The 23,641-nt window shown below is 47.2% G+C and overlaps 1 protein-coding gene, 1 long non-coding RNA gene and 1 pseudogene across 2 annotated transcripts; 2 read left to right on the top strand and 1 right to left on the bottom strand.

Moving 5' to 3' along the window:
• Positions 1-1,013: 1,013 nt before the first annotated feature.
• Positions 1,014-5,425, top strand: LOC141026566 (uncharacterized). Its single transcript, XR_012188850.1, has 3 exons — positions 1,014-1,448; positions 4,612-4,737; positions 5,066-5,425. It is a non-coding gene; the product is annotated as an uncharacterized lncRNA (long non-coding RNA).
• A 7,191-nt stretch (positions 5,426-12,616) lies between these two features.
• LOC109757629 (uncharacterized) lies at positions 12,617-16,594 on the top strand (annotated as a pseudogene).
• Positions 16,595-17,071: 477 nt separating this feature from the next.
• Positions 17,072-22,669, bottom strand: LOC123494691 (uncharacterized). Its single transcript, XM_045230733.1, has 2 exons — positions 22,371-22,669; positions 17,072-18,446 (listed from the first exon to the last, which is right to left on the bottom strand). The coding sequence occupies exons 1-2, from the start codon at positions 22,489-22,491 to the stop codon at positions 17,338-17,340; spliced, it is 1,230 nt and encodes a 409-aa protein (XP_045086668.1). The 5' UTR covers positions 22,492-22,669; the 3' UTR covers positions 17,072-17,337.
• Between the last annotated feature and the right edge of the window lie 972 nt (positions 22,670-23,641).

Here is a 23,641-nt window from a genome sequence, read left to right as displayed (position 1 = left end):
ACACGACCCTCTCGCCGGATCTGGGTGTAGGGATAACCTGCCCTTCAGCAGGGAGCCGATGGAGGATTTCTGCAGTCAGATATCTTGCCGCCCTAAGCTTCGCAATATCCTCCTCTGTAACAGAGGAAGCCACCCACCGGCCTTGGAGGCTGGATCCGGACATGACTGAGGCTTGTGGCGATCGAAACTTGGGTGTTAGAACTCGAGGTAGCGAACGCTGGGGAAGAAGCAAGCGTGGAAGAGAGAGAGACATGTCTACACCCCTTTATAAAGGCTGTGGATATCGAACGCCTCCTCCTGGGCCTTAAAACTTGCCTATTCCCAGGGAGTTGTACCCAAGAGACGGTTGGGTTACCCAAATCCGTGTTGATAAGAATCCCTTAATAAGGGGACACAGTCTCGGCTTGGATAAGACGTGCCTATAAAGACGCGCCTCAAAGTGCGGGGCGGCAGGCCAACAAACGGTTCTAAATAATGATAGGGTGGTGATGTGGCGTCACGCTGTGAACAGTTGCCAGTGGATTGGACTTATAAATTATTATGCCCTCTGTTGAAATGTACGAAACTCGTGTTGCAGAGCCGGACACATCCGTTACATCCGAAGACCATTGTGGAGTATTCGAAAAGGGGAACCCTCCTTGCAATGCCGAAGACCAAGCTGTGCCGGACTCCTCGTCATTGAAGCCAGGTTTAGGGGCTACTGAGGGAGTCCTGGACTAAGGGGTCCTCGGGCGTCCGGTCTGTTGGCTATGGGCCGGACTGATGGGCTGTGAAGATACAAAAACCGAAGACTACACCCGTGTCCAGATGAGACTCTCCTTGGCGATCAAATATGTAGATTCCTTTCTCTGTAACCGACCTTGTGTAACCCTAGAACCTCCCGGTGTCTATATAAACCGGAGGACTTAGTCTGGAGGGGAGATATTCATTACCATAGTCATACAGTCTGGGTAAACCTTGTGTCCCCTGTCTCCTGTTACCATCATCCTTAGATGCACAGTTCAGGACCCCCTAACCGAGATCCGCCGGTTTTGACACCGACACCCTCCCATGCACAAGAATGCATGCGCAATCGGCTCCGCGCGGGCGGATGAAATTTCGTCCCCGCGGCTCCAAGGCTCGGCGCTCGGCGAGGGGGAGGCGGTGAGGAGGACGGGGATGGGGTGCCTGTTCGACTGCTTCCGTGTGGCCGGCGGCGAGCCGCGCGCTGGCCGCGCCTGCGCCCAGCTCGTCTCCTCCTCCGTCACCCCGTCCGCTAACCCCAAGGTTTCCTCTTCTTCCAGAATTTCAACACCCCCACAGCTAGCTGATCTGTGTCCGGGAACGGCACACCATCCGTGTTCCATTTTTGTCCCGTCGGTGAAGATGAGGGATCGCAGGCCACGAGCTCGGGGTCGGACCGGGACGCGGGGAGCAACAGGGTGGATCCGGAGCTCATGCACGAGGAGGTATGGCCATCGGTTCTCTGAGTCTGGCCCGGTTCAGATCTGCTTCCTTGCTAGTCTATTCTGAGCTGTATCTTGCCACTTGAGTGCTGAATTTTGTCTGACTAGTGACGCATGTGCATCAGTTTCAGCATTTTCAGTACACAAAGAGGGATTATGTCTTTATATGGATGATGAGTTGATGGCTGTGGCGTTAGCGCTGTCGTGATTCACACTGACACTAACTGCAGAAAAATGCAGCATTGCACTTGTGAGCTGGCTGTTGCTCATTTGTTTGTTTGCACTGATATAGGAGTTCAATGGATCAAGCCATTATAGCTTCTGTAGCTGCGTTTATAATGACAATCGATCGGTGCCTTTTTCTTTTATATCTGCATTGCTGTTTGTAGCTGACTGTTAATCTTGTGCATTGGTCACTCAAGTGAGGATGAGAATTTGTTGCTCATGCATGACTCATTCAAGTGACACAGTGTAGTGAATTCCCCATGTTAATTATCCCCATATATGTGTCCGACGGCAAGTTGCGGTCATGTACATGCTAGCTATTCGCGAGCTTGGACTGCGCTTATTGGTTGGGATTCCCTAAAAAAATTGGTGTTTTCTTTGTACATCGCTTCCTTTGGTGTTTGCTTCTATAAAATTTGCAATTGCAGAAATTCTAATCTGGGTTAGTAAGCCTTGGGAGGATGTCTTGGTACAGGCACCAGATTAAGTCCAATACTGGCTGTACAGTTAGCTTCCCTCGGAATACATGATTCGTATTGGGTTAATAATCTGCAACTAGTTGTATTTTTAATTCACTAGCCTTTTACTTATACATGAGAGAAGTGAGAAGCTAAGTCAATAGGAGCTAAACTCAACCCTTGGCTTGTTACGTGAGCTCAAACTAGTGACAAGTGAGTGTTTCATGTACTGAACTTGGATTTTCGGTGTTTTTGTAACATCCATGTAAGGTGCATAGCAGCCCTATTTTATGCTAGATCCTTTGTTTAACCAAATCAGTTAGGGATGACAGCCCATTCATGAGCAATATTGTGAGATGTTAGTTGCCTTTTAGAGAAAATCTGGAGCGTGGGGTGACTCTGGCTGTAAACTGAACTTGGTTCAGTTATGCACTGTCAAATCCGGACAGCAAGCTTATATATGAAAAATGAGTTAGCTAGGCTCAGAATTTTGAGTTGGCCCCTTTACATAAATAAAGTCCAAGGTTTCTTTAGACACTAGTAGAAAAAGGGGCTTTTGGCCCGGTTGGTAAGGGCCTTTAGTCCCGGTTTTTGAACCGGGACTAAAGGGTCGTTACTAATGCCTCCCCCCTTTAGTCCCGGTTCTTACACGAACCGGGACTCCTCATCACTGCTCAATTTATCCTCTAATCTCTAATCACCCCTCATCATTCCAAATCATCTAACTTTCCGGACGGTCACCCATCCTCTCACTACTCCAGCCTGAGCACGCTTAACTTCCGGGTTCTATTCTCCCTCGTTTCCAAGTCTGCACTTGTTGTTTTCCTGACAATAGTAAGATGTCAATCCTATTAACCCTCAGGAATTTAGCTTGAGCATGAAGTGACACATTTCACTGTTTGAGTTTGAAACTATTGTTTTAAAAAACAATAATTATTTAGTAACACTAATATTTCTGGAATAATTAGTTTGACCATTGTTTGACCACTATTTGACCACAGTTTGACCATATTTGACCAAAATTCAAAAAAACTGAAATAATTATTTAGTAACACTAATATTCTAGAATAATTAGTTTGACCAGATTTGACCACAGTTTTTCCAAATATAAAGAAACTATATTTTTTTCTGTTACTAGTAAGTTTCCCACTAGTAAGTTTGAAATTTTTTGAATTTTTTTGCCTCTCTAGATCTTAAAAGCCCCGTAACTTTTTTTCTGTTAGGTTTTTGAGGATTTTGAAAATGTTTAACAATGTTCCCCAGTTAAAATCGGATGTAACTTTCCGAGTAGATGATTTTTCATATAAAAAACTTTTTAATCCGAGTTCGTATGCAAAAGTTATGCCCATTTTATAAATTCCAGAGAGATTTTGCAAATAAAGTCGAAATTCATATTTGTAAATTTTCCCAAAAACTAGACCACATATCACATGGGAAACTTATTTTATTTTATTTTTTTGACATTTCCATCATTTTATTTTGTTTTTTCTAAAACTGAAAAGGCGGCCTGGGGGTGGGGGGGTAGAGTTTGAAAATGGGACCTTTAGTACCGGTTCGTGCCATGAACCGGTACTAATGCCTCAAAGCCCATTAGTACCGGTTGGGGGGGGGGGGTAGAGTTTGAAAATGGGACCTTTAGTACCGGTTCGTGCCATGAACCGGTACTTATGCCTCAAAGCCCATTAGTACCGGTTGGTGGCACCAACCGGGACTAAAGGTCTAACCTTTAGTCCCGGTTGGTGGCACCAACCGGGACTAAAGGTAGTAATGGCCATCGCACCCTTTAGTCCCGGTTCGTGGCACCAACCGGGACTAAAGGGCCCAGGTGAACCGGGACTAATGCCTTAGCCGCATGAACCGGGACCCATGCTCACATTAGTCCCGGTTCGTGACTGAACCGGGACTAATGTGAATATTGCCCTGTGACGAAAGCCCTGTTTTGTACTAGTGAGAGTATTTGTTTGTGTCGTTCGGATGTACGGTTTGAGAGCAGCCATCAGTTTAGTTTGCTGTCCCGAAATATATGTTCCTGGGTACAGTATTTTGATATGGGAGATTAGGCCCTGTTAGAGGTGGTATTAAAATAAAGTTACAACGTGAAAATTTTAGAGGCTGTCCTGTAGATACTTAAACACATATCACTTGTCAGGTTTCGTTTGGTATATTAAATCCTATGAAATTATCAAAGTGGGCTGTACTATGTTGGACAGAATTTTATGTTTGGACTTGGGTGAATGTAATCAGACTTGTACTCTCAGATTTTGTCATAGTTGATGGTGTGAGGACTTATAATGTGATAAAGTATATACGTTGTTGCAACACCAAAATCAGTGAAATATATTGCCTTTTTTTTTGCTGCCGATGACATCTCCTGGAATCTTTACTCCATAAAGTAAGGATTTAGATAACATCATATGTTCGGAGTTCAGTTCTTTTCTTATCTGAAACTAACATATTTACAATGGGCATGATGGATGTTGCAGATTCATTGATGACAGCCAAGGGTTCATGCTCGGAAACGACTACATCTTGCTCCATGTTGTCGGCTCAGCTAGAGTCCTTAATCATGAGGAGATGGGACACGCCGATTGTTAGAGTACACTTGACAGGTGCATTTTGTGAAATTCTAGCCAAAAGATTGATAGCATGCTTGCCTGCTTGTTCTTTTCAGTTCAAATAAATGTTCCTTTTCTTGTTGAATCCAAAGTAGCTAGCGGAGATCAAGTGGAAAGGCTGTTGATTGTCCCAAAGTTCTTGGACCATTTAGTTTGAATAGCCAGTGAGGAATTAAGCATATATTTTCGGCATGAGCCCCTTTAAAATGCTAGATGAGAAGGAATCTTAACTTAATGGGTCTTGTGAATTGGAATATACCATTTAGTTGAACTGATGCAATTTGCATACTAATAAGTTTTCACTTTCTCGACATGGGCGCAGGGGTGATCGACGCTGACTAGCGCGGCTGGTGGGTGTTGGTCTCTTCAACCACTCGGAGGCGGACTTCTCCGTGAAGCCGGCCACATCGCGTAGATGATTGCCCAGGTGATTTCGACGCCGGAAGTCGCTGAGGTGGAGGACCTCGACGCCACCGTCCGGGAGGAGGGAGGATTCGGGTCCACCGGCATCTAAGCTCTGAGCCTTGGTAGATACATCTAGGGAAGTGGTCTGTTTAGGTTGGTGATGGAACACCAGGGAAGGTACCCACCTTTCGATGATGGTTGTGTGTGTCTGATGTTAAATGAAATCTTGAGAATGTTCTGTGACGTTGGTTGGGTTTGCACTGGACGTATTGCCATCCATGAATACTACATCTAACTTTTATTTTTTTAATTCCTAAATTGTTAGTAGTAGCATGGGAAATAAGTGAGCGCTACTAGTCACTACTAGGGAAAACCTTATACACAGAACATTATAGCGCGGGCTAAAAACACACGCTGGTGCTAATTAGCAGCAGCGCGGTGTTGTAAACGGCGCTACAGATACAGTTATAGCAGTAGCGCGCCCGAGTACAAAAGCGCTACTACTAAAATTCCCACGGCTTAGCCGATAGGCTGCACATAGTAGTAGCGATCTTCGCCGAACCGCGCTACCGCTATTTGCTTTGTAGCAGCGCATTTACGCTGAGAGGCGCTACTGCTAAAGTAAATAAAATTAAATTGAAAGCAAATAGAAAAGTAAATGAAAATGAAAGAAATACAAAAAAGGTGAAAGGAAAAAATAAAATGTAAAGAAAAATAAATGAAAAATGGGAAAAAAGAGAATGGTATAGCAGTAGCGCGTATTCAGGAACACGCTGTAGCTATGTTAGCAGTAACGCACTTCCTGGAACGCGCTACTGCTACTTCTGACTAAACAGCTCGATTCCGTTTTTCCCAACGGCCACTTCCCCCAAATCGCAACTCCTCCGCTGTCGCCCTCGCCCGTCGGCCGCCGCGCACTCTCCCGTCGCTCTCTCGCCTCAACGCCGCCCCCGACCCCGGATTCGACGACGCCCCCGACCCCGACCTCGACGCCGCCCTCCGCCGCGCGCCCGAGCCCCGACCCCGACCTCGACGCCGCCTGCCCCTCCCTCGCCGCAGTCACTGTAAGGCTCTGCCTCTCCTCTCCCCTACCCTCCTCTCTCTCTGCTAGGGCAATTTATATATGTGTTGATGCTGTGTTGATGTTCATATGAACCCTAGATTTGTTTAGGGCAGTAGGCATTTATTAGCATTTAGGAAAAATGATTAGCAATTTTTTTAGGAAATTAGCTAGGGCAAATTTTTATGAAAATGCCTAAACAGTAATTTCATTTGCATATTGTTGTTATATGATATATGTCATTGATGTTCATTTGCATATTCCATTATTGAAGTGGTTCGATTGTGCCCAAGTGGCTTTGTTGTTTCCAGGAAATGAAGCCGAGTGGCCTATGTTTTGCCGGAATGTTGATTCATTTCCGTTCCGGCAAATTTCAGTTTCTCGATTTGTCCACTTTTTAGCAAAAGTCATGCCGAAATTTTCCGTGAATTTCGGCATGACTTGTGCTACAAACTAGGACATATCGAGTGCCCGGGATTTGCCGCCCCGGGAAGGAGTCAATGTTCCTGCAAAGCATAGGCCTTTTTATGTCATTATTCATTTTATTAGGTATAGAATTAATTGACTAAATTTAATCGTAAGAACTAGTTGAATTAATAGAACTAGTTGAACATGTCACACTTGTTGTTATTTTTTTAGTTAAAGCAATTTTTCGCGCATCGACGTCGACGATGCCTATCCCGCATCCTCGTCGTCAAGTCGGCGGAGGACACCTGCGTCACTAGATGGGCCATGTCCGGGACTGGGCTCCGCCGGGGTGGTACTGGGAGGCGCTACCTACCGGGGGGCGCAGGTTGGTGAGGAGCCAGCCTGTCGTTGACCCGAACCTTTTTTGGTGGCGGTCGCGTGGGACAGTGACGGTCCAGAGGCTCGAGGACCTCGCGGAGGTGGTGCGTCACCGTGTTAGTGAGGAGGACGCGGACGTCCGTCGCTACTTGTTTGCGTTGGAGCACAGGTTCTCCAATACCTGGCAGGTTCTCCAGGGATCTCACTGGAGCTATGATCCTGTGATGGTTCCTTCTCTTTGGGTGTCCACCGCCCGCGCCGATACCCGTTGTGCGCTAGGGTTTTAGTTGTATTAGTGATGTTATATGTATGATACTATTCGGGATGTATTAGTGATAATATTCGACGATGTACGGACGCATGAGATGATTTACTTTTGCTTATTGAATGCATGCTAATTTGAATACTTATTTATTTTACGATTTGGTTTTGCTTATTGAATGCTCATGTCAATATGAGTCCTATAAGATATTTTGAGTATCATGGAGTTGTCTTCGATCGATTTTCAATTAATGTTTCAACTATGAACATAGGAAATGTCTGACAACGAAAAGGATTTCGGTATTTGCAAATACTGCGAAGACGAGCGCGGCCTGTGCGACGGAATCTTCCTAGATGATGATAGGCGCTTCAGCATCAAGCTGGACGTGAACTTTGAAGTGGATACAGTAAGTCACAACGACAAATCTTTTTTCGTAATTAAGCATGATATCTGCTTCATTTGCTTCAACTTATAATTTAATTTTTGTACTATTCTACTAGCGTATCCCCTGCCATGCAAGAGTTTTGGTCTTGGATAAGATAGGTTTCAGTCATACTATGGAGGTAAAGAAAGTTTACTTGAAGACCGAGCATGGTTATATTTTCCACGCAAAATTATACAACGCAGACGACTACACCTATTTTGGATGCAAAACTTGGTGAGCACTATGCAAGACTTATGCATTTGAGCCTGATATGGTTATCACCTTTGATATTCGTCCGGAAGATGATATTGAAGGTAATACCGACATCTGGGTCGATGTGCAGACGCCTCCGGTTATACCATTATGTGAGTTTCTCAACCATATTTATGTCTTTGATATTGTTTATTTAAAAATAGTTGACAACTAATTTCTATTGTCAGCTTATTTCGGTTCAAGCAAACATGTCCAGCACTTGGTAGACAGGACCTACTACTGTCCCGGGGCTGAACTAAACTACGAGGAGCTAAGTCATTATGTTTTATGGCTTGAGGATCTTGATACTGTCAAGACAAATTTTCTTCCTGCACTTAGAAATGTTAGTACTGAAAACGTGCGACCAATAGTGTTCATAATGAACTACGGTCACATCTATTTAGGAAAGATTGTAAGATTTTTACTATTTGTCCTCAGTGCATCTTTCGCATACATTATTTTTTAATCTAAACTTCATTGCTAAGTATGTTACTATACGATGTTCTTCAACAGGGACTCCCGATGAATGTTGTGCCTCATGGGATCGAGATTAATGGTACCATGAGTATTGTTAGCTTACGGCCAAGATATCCTACAATGCACTTTAGTGCATTAAGGATTTCTAAGAGCGAGGAAGTCTTAATAGTGAAAGACTGGAGCAAATTTGTGATGGAGGAGCGCAGAGAAGTACTAGGGGGCAGCAATCAGAAGCGCAGCCCACGATTAGGAGACAGGTTCATCTGCATGCTCCAACTTGATGAAGGAGAAGAGCTACACATGTTTTATGTTATTTTACCCGAGAGAGAGCAGCAGGAGTGATTAGCTAACTAGAAATGAGTTTGAAGATGATGATGTGCTACACTATGACTATGATGATTAAATAGCTAGTATTGGTGGTAATGACTATGATGATCATTATTAGCTAGTGTTGGTGGTGATTAGATAGCTACCGCATCTAGTGTTGATGGTGATTAGCTAGCTAGAATGAGTTTGAAGATGGTGATGTGCTACACTATGACTATGGTGATTAAATAAATACTGTTGGTGGTAATGACTATGATGATGATTAAATAGCTTGTGCTGGCGGATTAGATTCAAGTGGAGGCAATATGTGGTGCACCTCGAAAGTACTACTAGTCCAAACTAGATCAAGTTTGGATTAGTAGTATACTTTTGACATGCACCACATATTGCCTCCACTTGAAGCTAATCCACCTTCATTTGACACACTGTTATAGACATAATGATATAAACCTCATAATTGGTATTGTACCAAAATTTGTATAACGGCGTATAAATACACTAAAAATGAAAAAAAAGTACTAGTAGCGATTGATAGTAAACACGCTACAACTAGCTGGATTAGCAGTAGCGCGGGATAGAACAAGCGCTGCCGCTATGTGTCTTAGCAGTAGCGCTTGTCGCACGCACTACTGCTAAGTAATAGCTGTAGCGCCTTATTGGTAGCGCGGCTGCCCGCGCTACTAATGGACATTAAACCCGCGCTAATACTAGGGTTTTCCCTAGTACTGAGTAGTTAGGTTAGTAGTAACGTGGGAAATAAGTGAGTGCTACTAGTAGTTAGGTTAGTAGTAGCGCTGTACCAGCGCTACTACTAACTCTTTAGTAGTAGCGCGGGTGCACCAGCGGTACTACTAACCATTTAGCTGTAGCGCGATAGTAGTAGCGCGGGCAGCCGCTCTACTAGTAGGCAGTTTTCCAGCGCTACTACTAGCCTTTTTCCTAGTAGTGTGGGCTGGCCCAGGTCGCCTCGTTTGCTCGCCCACGACACCTCGTTCGCTCGATCGTGGTTGACCGATCGACAATTGACCAGTTGGCTGGTCAACCATTAACCTTTGAAAAAAGAAACAAAATTTTGGGAAGAATCAAAAAATTCATGAATTGAAAAATGTTCATTAATTAAAGCTCACACACTTCAAAAAAAGTTCATGAATTTTGAAAAATTCATCAAATTTGAAAAACAAAAGTTCAAAAAATTGAGAAAAAATCATTGATTTTGGAAGAAAGTTTGTCAATTTTGAAAAAAATCAATTTCGAGAGAAAGTTCATTGATTTTGAAACGAAATTAACAAATTTGTAAAAATGTCATCAATTTTGAAAAAAATTAATCAATCTCAAAAAAATCACGAATCTAGAAAAAAAAGTTCACAATTTTTTTAAAATACGCATTTAGGAAAAAAAAAAGAAAAGGAGAAAAGGGAAAAAATGAACAAAACATTCCAAGAAAACCCGAACAAGACCATTCCAAGAAATAATTAAAGAAAGACAAAAGAAAAAAGAAAGAAGAAAAGAAGGAAAAAGCTCTAAGTAAATACAAAAAGGTGAGGCGTCCGGGTGGTTAGTGCAGCGTGTACATGGAAGCAAGATCGGCGGTTCGACCAAGCGCTGGTGTGCAGTTTTTGGTCTCTTAAAACAGAAAAAGAATGAAGATGGGCCAGCCCACGCGGAGGAGAAGGTGTGCGTCTGATTGCGAAAATAGAAGGAATGGGCGCTTAAGGCGCCGTTTAGGAATTGTCGTTTACATATGGGTTACTCGTCGGAGAGCTAGAAGAAACCGCGACAGCATTGAGACGCAGCCGCGGGAGATCATGCGCATCCTTCTTCCTCGACGTCATCAGCCGCTGCAGACTCATCCTCACCGACGTAATACCTCCAAGCCCTACCTCGTCATGTCCTCTCTCCCTCCACCTCTCTCTCCCTTCCGTCCATCTTTCTCATCTGAAATTTCCTCCGAGTTCTTCTGCACTTCCGGCAATCCGGCCCGACCAAGCTTCCTCTATAACCCCATCAAATTTACCACGAGTCTCCCACATCTTCTCATAGCGGAACACCCTGGGAATCCAAGCCGAAAGCCCCGTAGGCCAACTCCAATAGGTGACCCCATTTGGTCGGCTCCTATCCATTTGGGTTGAAACAGACAAATGGGACGGCCCAACGCGCCGGAGCAAGACCAAATCTTGTCCACAACGTATTCGTGTCGACCCCAAGTCCAAATCAAATATGGGTTGGATTTGCGTCAAACCGGACAATGGACGGACACACGCGCGGCTTCTCGTCATCCGCCCCAGTCCTGCATGCCAGCCCCCGATCACTTCCCACCACCTACATTTACGCCGCACGCGTGGGACAGGCCCGCCTATCAGCCAGTAAACCGCCACCCAAGCGTCTTTTTAATGACGAAGCCGTGGACCGGTCGTCCACATCCTCGTCCCCACGGCATCTTCCCGCTTTCGCACTGGTCCTGCCTCCCTCCCCCCCGAACCTCAACCAACCCTAGACCACGCCGCCGGGCAGCCATGGCCAAGCCGGGGAAGCACGACAGTAAGGCATCTTCTTCAGGCCTACATGCCACCGCTGGCTTCACCATAGCTCGGCGCCGCCGGGACACGGATCCACCCATATGTGAAGGTGGAGGTGTGCTTGCGCTACTGGGATACCTCCACCCCGCTGTCATGGTCGGCGCCCACCTGCCGACCGACTGGCACATGAGCCCAGATCGGGTGCCAGTGTCGGCCATTCCGGCGACCGGCCGCACGTGGCTCCTCGAGATCAACCACCGTCGTGCCTTGTTGCCACCGAATCTCGTCGATGATCCCAGGTACACTGGCACGTCCTCAATTTGGGTCACTTCGTTCCGGGATGAGCATGACGTGCGCCAGCAGACCTTTTTTGTTGGCCATCCTAGCCTAGCGCAGTCACGTTCTAGGGCACCGTGTCCTCCAAGCCCCCCCATCCGCGCTTTAGGGCACAACTGAGCGGACGCGCGCTCTCGCCGCGCTCGTCACCAGATCCACATTAGCCCATGATGGTCAAGGAGAAGGAGGAACTGATGAGGAGGGTCATGACAGACTTAGTGATGGAGTTTGAGAACGCCCAGTGGGATGGCCTAGAGGTGCAGATCGCGCTTTCGGCCGCCGGGGATGTCGTCATCCCCGAGCTGGAGGAGGCAGACGACGTGGAACTCCGGTGGAACCCGGCGATGGCCGGCCAGCCCTGGTCGTGGACTTCGACCTTGCCTTGCATGCCAGAGTTGGTGTCTGCGTCGGTCGTGTTGGTTGGCACCGACACATGATCACCGCTCCACGTGCCACCGCCTCCGCGCCCCTGCAGTGCAGTCGCCATACGTGCCACCAAGCCACCTGTGGCAGCCGCCTCCCTTCGTTGACCTTGGCGCGGACGAGGAAGATGACAGCCAAGACGATGGCGACGCCATGCAGTGAAGATGGCGGCGAAGGCTTGTCCTTTTTTAAAATAATTTTAAGTTTAAGTTTGATGCCTGATGAACAGCTCGGCCATGACTTTTGAACATTAATGTTATATATAGTTATTGTTTAAATTACCTTTTATCTTTTTTTCAATTTTAGTTTAAAACTGGACGCTTTTGCCAAATGCGACGGGTCATCGGGTGAGACGACCGGCGGATGACCGCAAACGGATGCTTTGCCGACTCAAACGGACAAGACTCCGAACAAAGCGGACGCTCTGTTGTTGCAGTTGGCCTTAAAACACACAGCCACATAGAGCAGGTAGGAATCTCTTACCCACGTTCGGCCCATTATCCGTGGACTAGGCCGGGCTGGCGTTATAACGGGAAGATGGAAATATCATCGAGGCTCTGAAGGCTGCGCTGCTCATCAGAGAGCTGGAAGAAACGGCGGCGCGCATGGAGCCGCAGCCGCTGGAGATCGATGCGCATCCTTCTTCCTCGGTGCCGGCGGCAGCTGCTTCCTCGTCCTCGTCGCTCACGTAATCCCCCAAACCCTACCTCGTCCCGTTTCTCTTCACGTGCCGATGTTGCATCAGATCCGCCTACATCTGCAAGTAGGGATTAAGGCATAGATGGATTCTTTCTGCTTATTCTCGAAGAAGAAAAGCAATCCAGATTGAGACTTTCCCTGCTTTAGATCTCCAACATTGTAGATAATAAGAGCATCTCCAGCAGCGCCCCCAACAAGGACCCCAGGCGATTTTTTCGGTCGCCGGCGCCAAAAAATCGGCCCAGTCGCGGCTCCAAGGGACCAATTTTCGCCGGCTCGGGCCAAAATTGGCGCCGGCGGACCCAACCCGAACCTGGCGTGCTGGGGGACGCTCGGGGGTGCCGGGCGAATCGTTTTTGGCGCGAAAGAGCCGCGGTCCCTCCTTGCCAGCGACTCGTCTCGCTTCTTGCCGCTTCTTCGTCCTCATCGCCTCGTTTCCCGCGGCGAATCAATGCCAAAGCTGCCGCGCGCTGCCGCGCTGGTCAGCCTCCGCCATTGATGCCTCACGGGCGGCGCAGTGAAGGCGTGACGACGCGCGTCCCCGCGCATGCTACGCGTAGACGCGGCGGCCACGCGTGCTCGCGGCGCCTCCGCCTATATAAGGCGACCCCAGCGCGCCGGTGGCACGCACAGAGTCTCCACCGCCGACGCGCCCTCTCTCCCCTTCCTCCCTCTCCCCTCGTCGTCCCAGTTCAAAGAAATGGCCGAACGATTCCCAGGCGACGGCGCGGCGGCGAATGGCTTCGGCCGCCGCCACCTTCACGAGGACGAAACTCGGCTCCTCTTCGAGGCCGAGTACCCGGTCCCGCCGGACATGCGGGTGCCCGGGGCGTGGAGAATCAGCGCCTGCGGGGTCCCGGTGCCACCACCACCCATCAGGGCGGTGCGGCGTGCGGAGATCGCGCGTATCCGCGCCTCCCTGCCGCGGGCGGCGAGGGAGGGACCGCGCTACGTCCCCGCAGCCCGCTCTGGGAGCCGTACTTCCGCCGCCGTCACGCCGAGCAGCTCGAGGCCACCAACGACGTCGTGCCCTCCGGCAGGCTCAACTCCGAGGGGCGGCGCCGATGGTGGGGCGTGCCCGGCCGCACGCTGGAGGCCGTCCTCGAGTACATCGAGGGCGGCAACACGCCGAGGCTGGAGTACCCCGAGCCCCCATCCGTCTCTCGCCGCCGTGGGAGCTCGTGGACGCCGAGGCGCATGGACCCCGGGGCGTCCTCCTCCTCGTCCGGTCGGTCGACCGGCTCTCCCTGCCTCCGCCCCGTCAAGCCCGAGCCCCAGGACACGCCTGTCAGCCGGCGCACCCGCAGCTCCGGTGTCCGCATCGCCGACTCCACCCCCGCCTCTGGCCGCCTCGTCCTCGTCGCGCCCAAACCGGAGCCCAGCCTCCCCCCGGAGTACGAGGAGCTAGCCCGGCGCGGCTTCTCCGACGAGGACGCCCTACGGTGGGCGTGCGACGACTACCTCCACGACGAGATGGTCCGGCAGCGCCGGGCCCTGGAGGAGATCGCCGCCCGCAAGCGTGGGCGCGAGGACGAGCACGGCGTCGTGATCCTCAACAGCGACGACGACGAGGACGCCGCCGGACCGTCCAACCCGCCGCGCCAATCGGGGGAGGGTTGCAGCAGAGACGGCGGCCGCGGCGGAGGCGACGACGACGATGACGGCGGCGGCGACTACACGCGGTTCTACAGCCTCCTCGGCTTGTAGAATGGCGACGAGCGGCGAGGCGAGGGAGACGGCGGGCCAAGTAGTGTTTTTTTTTGGTAAAATATTTTAAATATGTATGAACTCTCGCCGTGTTTGGTTGAATTTGGTTTGAACTTGCCGAAATATGTATGAACTCGCCGAAAATGGTTGAATTTGCGCCATGTTTGTGCCGCACTTTAATTTTCACAAAAATCCGTGGGCGCCGCGACTGGGTGGCATCATGCCTCCAGCGCGTGTTTTGCGCCGGTGCGCCCCCAGGGGGCGATTTTTAGCGCCTCCTGGGGGGCCAACGGCTGGAGATGCTCTAATAGAGTGTGTCTGTCAGTAATTGCCAATTTGCTAGGAAAATCATATGTGCTCTGCTTTTATTTTTCTGTCAGCATCGATACTTGCCAGATACAGTATTTGTTTGAGAAATGCCAGGCAATTGTGATGTGTAATCTGTATGAACCAAGATCTACATGAAACTTCAACAACCCGTCAATCTAGCCCATAAAATTTATATGCTTTCATCATTGTTGATCTTGTTATGAACAAATAGGGAGCGACAACTCAATGCGATTAGTACCTTTGTTCAGTTCAGTGTATGATGGGAACGTAGTGTGGCGTTGATGTCCTAACGACACGCACTAGAATCTTGGCAATTCCTCTACAGTTAAGTTATACCTTGTTTACATGCCTAACCTTTTTCTTGAATTTGCTGTGTCGGACAGGGAGAGCGCCATCGTGCAAATAATGGCCAACATGACATGTTCTGCTTCCGTCTCCTCATTCTTTGCTTCATCTCGGCCGCAAGGATGGGCAGAGCTCCCGGACGACCTGCTCCGACCCGTTGTCGTTCCGTGACCTCCTCGCCTTCGGTACCACTTGTCGTCATTGGTGTGATCTTCTCTCAGCACACAGGTCTTCTGTCCAGCCTCTGCTCCTCCACCCCAATCTCCGTACCGACGATGGACAGTCTCTCTCGCATAACTGTTGGACCTTATTCCACAAATGCACATGGAGATTGGCTGACCCTGCTGCCACCTCATCTTCTCGCAGTTTTCTTTCCTTGAGTGACCTCAGAAGCATGACCTTTCTGCGCTGCTCCTACGGTCAGCTCATCCTCTACCACAACAATGGGTTCCATATTGTTAACCCATTCACTGGCGCTAAGGTTGGTCCTCCTTCCCTCCGGTCAGTTCCCTTCACTTGTATCAGCTATGTCACCTTAACTGCCCCTGTTGCATCTGCTGACTCGCATCTCCTTGTCGGTGCTGGAGCCTATCTGTTCCTGTGGCGCATCGGGGGCGACTCTTGGACAAAACACAGTCCTAAAGTTGGTCGTTTTTTGATTGAACAAAGTGTGGCCTTCAAGGGCAAGACATATGCCCTAGGGTCTTTCGGGTGGTTCTACATCATTCACTTGTCACCCAGTCTCATTATTCAGAAGTTTAAAATTGTGTTTGAGGAAGATATAACCGAAGATCTCTATTCGGCAAATGACAAGGCATGGTTAGTGGTTTGTGGTGATGCACTTCTCTTGATCAAACTTGTGGAGGCGGGAAGAGGGATGCGCTCGGAGGCCTTCCAGTTCATGGCCTTCAAGCTTGAGTCATTCGACACCATGACCAAGAAGGCAAGGTGGGTGAAAGTGAACAAGTTAGATAACTGGGCCATCTTTATCAGCGTTGACGAGCGGTGCGAGGCGTTGTCGTGCATGAACCCGGAGGGATGGGGAGGAAGGAGCAACCACATATACTTCCCAAGTTATCAGTCTGAAAAACCTTGGGCTGCAGTCCAACTATGGAAAAAAATGTTATTACCGTTCGATGTGTTTGCAGCTCTTCAACACTGGAAGACGGTACCTGAAATTGGAGTCAACCTGGGTCTTTCCGGCGCGTTTCCTCGTTCCGGCCTGCAATGATCTTACGGCTGTGAGTGTGGTTGGTGATTGGCTTCTGATACAGCTTTGGTGGGAGGATTCTACAATGTTGCAGTCGCGGGATGAGTAGTTCACTGAATGTTCATTTCGAAATTTGCATTACAAACAGAAGTGTAGATTAAGCTATCAGATTATGTACTTTCCTCTTTTTTTTCTGCGGTAATTACAAGGGACCCATATGTTTTATTTCTCATTTATTACAGATTGTGGAGTTTTCTTGTACCTGGGCACTTGATAACATGGGCTAGGTCTGTAACTTCCCGTTGATTATTCACGTGATGTGCTTGAGCATATGACAGTCTCATTGGGTGGAAATGTGAATATTGAGAACATAACTTGGGCAGAGCTACAATTTTTTAACTGAACATTGTACGCCATTTTGGGCTAGAGAATTGCAAGGTCACCAAGAATTAGAGTGAGGATGCAAGTCCATAGCATCAGGTTAATATAAACTGCAAGTTCAGTCAACAAACATATAAGCAGCATATGTGCATTCAGCACAAATTTTATATTTCGCACAAACAAAAACTAGGCAGACAGAGTGTTCGACAACCAAACAGATCTACATTTGAACATAGCTTCAGCAAACAGCTCTGTGTGCATTTGATTATCTCTGTTTAAAAGGAGATCAAGCTACAAATAGATGTATAGACCAAACAAAGCACATAACTAAAATAAAAGCCCAGGCACATCTGACATGGTGCACACAAAAAAATGCTGAAGAGTGATATGAAAAACCAAGAAGCTAGTATTGTTTCAAGATGCAAACCCTTGTCTCTTGTATGCAAAACGGGAGTAATTAACAAGGTTCAGCGAAAACAGCAACATGTAGCACAAGTTTTGCCTCCAGGAATGTACACTGGGTGGCAAACAGAGATTATTACAAATTTTGATGTACTCCATTAAAGGAGCTGAAACTAGAAGGAACATAGCGACAAGAAGTCCCCAAGTGCAGCCAACGACAACAATACAACTGCGCACTGCAATGACACAATCTCATACCCAAGTTGCAAAGGATGTTGGACTGCGAGCAAGATAAGCATTGATCGTCGCAAAACAAGGTTCTGGCTCCAACTCCTCATTTTGGTTGCCATCTACTGGGTATGAAAATACTCGAGCGTTTTCATCCAGCTGATAGACAAGGCCACCCCTTAAACCCATTCTCTCTGGGTTCACTAAGAGTCGTGGCTGTCCAGTACGTTTCTTGCCAAAGAAGAACGCCCACTTCTTCAAGCCTCCCTCTTCCACGCTCACATACTTTGCAGGTTCAGTCGAGAAGTCAATGGAGAAGGCTTCCCTGTTACGACCAAGTAGGAGAAGTGTGTCTTCACAAGCCACTAAATTTCCAGAAACCACGTACAGGTCCATATAATCTCTGCAATCAACTCTTAGTACCTCAACATGAGACTGAGGTGCCAAATGCACGGTGTATAGTTTTTGACGCATCCTCATAATGACCCGGCCTTTGAAGGACACCATCTCCTTGATCAAATGTGCATTTAGAAAATCACAGTGCAACCAAGAGGGGTTCCCAACTCGCCAAGCGTACAGGCAGTGCGGGCTGCTGACAAATAGATATGAATCTGGTGATGCCTCTGGAGATATGAAGGTTATGTGGCATAGTTGACTCAGTGGGAAAGGTGGAGCTGCAACCGTAGTGCCAATGAGCACGTCCATAATGACAAGGGATCTGTCGTAGCAGAAAATTGCATGACCATAAGAGCATTTGACGACTGCCATTTTGTCCAAAATACTTGGAGGGGTCAAGCGACACAACGGAGTACTTGGATATACAGGATCAATGAGCTCCCATGTGTTTCCAATGTTAGAGCCAGCTGAGCTTGTCTGGTCGGCACAGTTCCGGAAAATAACAGGTGGGAAGAGCTCGCCTAAGGTAGATTTGATTGACATGAATGCGGCATACCAGCTAGGACAGGTGGCGATGAATGCAAGAAGGTCACGAGTTGAACCAAACAGGACAATGATGGAGTGCAATAATCCATGTGGTAGGTCTGCCCAGCCTTCGGGTCCAAACATGACACGGTGCACGGAGATGGGGCTGTTGGAGCTCCGGTTGATGTTTTGCATGATATCAGCTTCAAATTCTGCATTAAGGATCATGAAAGGACAACAATTTTAGCAATGGACTTGAGTTAACTATATAATATAAATTGCTATCACTATTTTAATTCACTTGGTACTACTACAGCTATGATAATTATACAAACACAATAGAAATGTCTGTAGAAACTATAAACATAATACACAATAGAGTAAAGACTACAGTATTGCCATCGAAATGTGCATTGGCCTCAAGAAAATTCGATCATGATAAAATTCATCAACGTTTGAAAAGAAAAGGCAAGTTCTGTATTTCTCTTTTCACCGAATGTTATTTATATGTGTTGCGCAACAGGTTTGGCTCTTGTCTCCACCTTGATTCCGGGCCCGCAGATACGCGATAACTTTCATCAACATTTGAAATTAAAAAGTGCAAGCAATATTGAAATTCTAAGATTGTTCTACACTGTTAGTGGTAAACACTTGAACTATTTCATATTTTTCATATAGTATAAACACAACAGGATCGCACATCCACCAACAACACATACACTCAGATCCCCAAATCATCCATGGCAGAGTCAGGCTAACAAGAACAAAAGTGTGATGAGCGCGTCAGAGGAGGTCGGCCCCAATGGGGGTGATGGCGGGCCAAGGAAGATGATCTTGGGCAGCCTTGCGCGGTGGAGAACTCTGTCTGACCGTGGACCATGGCACCGGTCAGCGAATATATATACTCGGCCAACCCACGAGACCATGTCCTACATGGAAATTGACTTAACCTAGATCACATCGTATACTACACATTTGGACTCAAGCTTGACTCAAACACGTGAACTCCTACTAGTACATGTACATGACTTTGGTTAGTCTCCAAAGAACTAAAGCCACGTGACATGCAAGCGCCAACTACATCATGTTCCAAACAAAACAATTAAGATTATGCTAACACTAGCGTCAGCCCCTGCACCACCAATGATTGTCATGGGTTCCCAACTCCAGCAGGAGGTGGGGAAGGTCTCGTCCATGATACCGGCAATCACTCCAAAACTGCTTGTATGTACAAATCAGAGCAAGGGGGTAGAACTCAACATCAACTTGGTTCCTTCCCTTGTCGGGGCTGAACACGGAGGGCGGAGGTGATTCAAGGCCAGGCCTCCTCCATGAGTCCGGCAGCCCGCAAGGAAAATGAAGTGGGCGAAGTCAACCTCAACAAGGCTCCTCCCCTACCCCCTGGAGCCGGTAACATGAAAGCCAAGCACCACAAAGATAAGAATAGCCTCAAGGGTAAGCCAAGGAAGTAAGTTGATCAACCCCTGGTGAACACCGAGGCGGTGTTGGGTAAATGCATGGGATGTGACAGTGAGTCTGATAGTGAGTTTGTGGCGACACCTAGTTACAAGGGTCCTGGTCTGAACAAGAAGGCATGAGGTGAGGGTAATGGAGGTGGCATGAGCAACATAGGTGTGTTAGGCGGTAAGGAAGCTATCGACCCATGGGTTGTCGATGAATGACATGTGATAAGGAAGGCACCTACGAGGAGAAATGAGTCACCTGATCTAGAACTGTTGGGGCCTCGGGCAGTCCCGGATAGTTGAAGAGCTAGTTTGCCTCGTGCACGCATATACCACTTGATGATTGTTTTACTTCCTGAAACTCAGCAATGTGAAAAGAGTTTCAATAATCTTAGGTGGATGCTAGGCTGCCAGAATTGTATTGTTCATGATGGTAAGGGCAAGGGTGCCTTGTGTTGTTCTGAGATGAATGAACTAAAATAAAAAAGACTGCCATATGACCTGAGGTACATCGATGTCTTAATTCATGATGATTCCCATGGCCCGAAGTATCGGGCTACATGGTGAACCTAAGGAGTAAGGAAGGCGTCACATCTGGAGTTTACTCAAAAGAATAAAGCCAGATGCTCATGAACACTTGTTGATGATAGGTGATTTTTGTGAGACGATGTGGCAGTATGAGCACTTCTCAGTAGCTTGGATATCCGAGAGAAAAATACAATTTCAGAGAAGCCTTGTTCTAGTGTGATCTTCATCATTGGGGCTATAAGGGGCCATCCTGGACATACGATAATAAACCATATGGCAAAAGCAATGTGACTGTCGGGTTGAAAGTGCAGTTGCATCGTCGTGTTGGTGTGATTTATTCAGAGTGAACATCGGTACACACATATGCTCCAACCACTTTCCTCTATGGCTGCAATACGGAGACAGACCAAGGTGCATAGCAACGTGAAATCCTTCCGGTATGAGTAGATATGGGAAAGAGTACTGTCGCTGGAGGGAACTACTGAAGTCCCTAGACGATGACTGCACTAAGCTGGGAGTGCTGCAACAGGATGTTTAGTCCTGGACATGAAAGATTTTGGGTCCATGATAAGGAATACTCACTGGCTGAGAAGGAATATTATAGTCACATACTGAATGCACCATCTTATTGGGTTGCAGATGGTTGGGAAAGCATCTTAAGAAAGCAGGTCTTGGAGGGGAGGTTAATGCCTATCAAAATTGTTGGGGGAGCCTCGGTGTCTCTAAACTAATGTTTTTTGATGACGACCTTTTGTTCTTCAAGGCCATAGGAAGAGAGGTGAGGGTAGTGAAGGACACTCCAAATCTATTTCAAAGGTGTACATGATAGCTTCTTAGCCCAGCTAAATGCTATTTATTATTTAGTGAACACTGCCCGCCCCATGTCCAATAAGAGATAAAGGTCACCCTTGGTGTTGTGGCTTCCACTTTTCGAGAGTAAATATTTGGGTTTACCAACCCCAGAAGGTAGGATGTTTGCCTAGAATTTCAGTCGATCATGGAAAGGTTCACAAAAGTGTGCAAGGATTGGATTGAAAAGTATATGGCACATGCAGCTAAAGAGGTCTTGATCAAGTAAGTGGTTCAAGCGCTTCCCACTTACTTCTTTGGATTGTTCAAATGTCCTTGGGCTTTTGTGATAAGTATGAAAAATTTATCTGGGACTTTAGGTGGGGCGATGAGTAAGGACATCACAAGTCCATTGGCTCTCCTGGTACCAACTGGTAAAACAAAAGAGAGGAGGTGTTCTGGGATTCTAGGATATGCATATGTTTAACCAAACTCTCTTGGCAAGGCAAGGGTGGAGACTGATTCACAAGCCAGATAGTTTATGTTCCAGAGTCTTGAAATCAGAATATTATCCTCGTGTGGATATTCTGGACATGGTCATTTCCTCGTATGCATCGTCGGCTTGGAGTTAAGATACTCAAGGAAGGCATCATCTGGCGTATATTGAATGGACGAAAAATCCAGATTCAGAGAGACAACTGGATTTTGAGACAGTATGGCCTCAGGTTGCCAAATTTGCTAGAAACTCAAGGTTGAGGTGGGTTAACCAGTTGATTGTCTCGATAAAAATGAATGGAATATTAACCTTGTCCTTAGGCTATTTTCTGATTTTGACTAGAGGAGATATTTCGCATAAATCACCCTTCTACGTGATGGATGACTTGCTTATAAACTGGCCACCCAACTCAAATTCAGGTACAGTTCCCCTGCTTCTAGCTCTTCAAGTGCGACATATAATTGGAGTATTTGGGATGTGATTTGGAGAGCTAAGGTTCCACAGAAGGTTAAGGTCTTTGGCTGGAGGTTGCTACTGGCTCACTGGCTACACAATTGTGTACATTTATAAAGGCTCTGAGTGTAACACCATTTGTGCTATTTCTGGTAACAATGTGGAGCATGAATTCCAATCTCCACAGAGGCTTTGAGATGTTGGCTAGTGTCCCATCAATACTTATTTTTTGAGGGAATTGATGTCCCATAAATACATAATGCCCCCGTCTAATGATTGCAATCAGTCTATGGTAATATACAAGTCTAGTGTTTTCCCTCAATAAAATAAAATAAACACAACTCGAAGATCACCTAATTTTTACCTTAATTTTTCTAGAAATAAACAGGGGCGAGTTCTTCCCCTACCTTCTTTGATGTTGACAGCGGAGGGCGAAGTGGAGGCAACAACTACCTTCTCCGATGCCAGTTGTGGTAAGACGTGGCCATCGGAGATAGTATGCTGCTTTCCTCCATCGCCAATCATCATGTTGGCTCCAGATCTGGGGGAAACAGACGCCTTCGACTGTGGTGACTCCAAATCTGGATGCGGCTGGTCGCCCACACCTAGGATTCTAGATCTGGACGGAAACACAGTAGTACCCCACGCGGTTGTCTCAACGCATCGTCACCGCTCAACCGTGGGCGGTTCTAGCGCAGTCGGTGTGGATGTCACAATGATGGCCATTGAATAACACCATGTAAATTACTTTACTTTATTGCTAAGCACGTTAGCCATAGAAGTAGAAGTAATCGTTGGCGTGACAACTTCATGAAGACACAATGATGGAGATCATGATGATGGAGATCATGGTGTCATGCCGGTGACAAAGATGATCATGGTGCCCCGAAGATGGAGATCAAAGGAGCAAAATGATATTGGCCATATCATGTCACTATTTGATTGCATGTGATGTTTATCATGTTTACATCTTATTTGCTTAGAACGACGGTAGCATAAATAAGATGATCCCTCACTAAAATTTCAAGAGACGTGTTCCCCCTAACTGTGCACTGTTGCGAACGTTCGTTGTTTCGAAGCACCACGTGATGATCGGGTGTGATAGATTCTAACGTTCAAATACAACGGGTGTTGACGAGCCTAGCATGTACAGACATGGCCTCGGAACACATGCGAAACACTTAGGTTGACTTGACGAGACTAGCATGTACAGACATGGCCTCGGAACACAAGAGACCGAAAGGTCGAGCATGAGTCGTATAGAAGATACGATCAACATGGAGATGTTCACCGATGATGACTAGTCCGTCTCACGTGATGATCGGACACGGCCTAGTTTGACTCGGATCATGTATCACTTAGATGACTAGAGGGATGTCTATCTGAGTGGGAGTTCATTAAATAATCAGATGAACTTAATTATCATGAACATAGTCAAAAGATCTTTGCAAATTATGTCATACACTTTAGTTCTACTGTTTAAGATATGTTCCTAGAGAAAATTTAGTTGAAAGTTGGTAGTAGCAATTATGCGGACTGGGTCCGTAAACTGAGGATTGTCCTCATTGATGCACAGAAGGCTTATGTCCTTAATGCACCGCTCGGTGTGCTGAACCTCAGCGTCGTCTGTAGATGTTGCGAAACATCTGACATACACGTTTTGATGACTACGTGATAG

The sequence above is a fragment of the Aegilops tauschii genome, chromosome 7 (genome assembly GCF_002575655.3).
Source record: "Aegilops tauschii subsp. strangulata cultivar AL8/78 chromosome 7, Aet v6.0, whole genome shotgun sequence".
Taxonomy (NCBI): Eukaryota; Viridiplantae; Streptophyta; class Magnoliopsida; order Poales; family Poaceae; genus Aegilops; species Aegilops tauschii.
The sequence above is the reverse complement of the archived record's forward strand: the minus strand, read 5'-3'. Positions and strand labels throughout refer to the sequence as shown.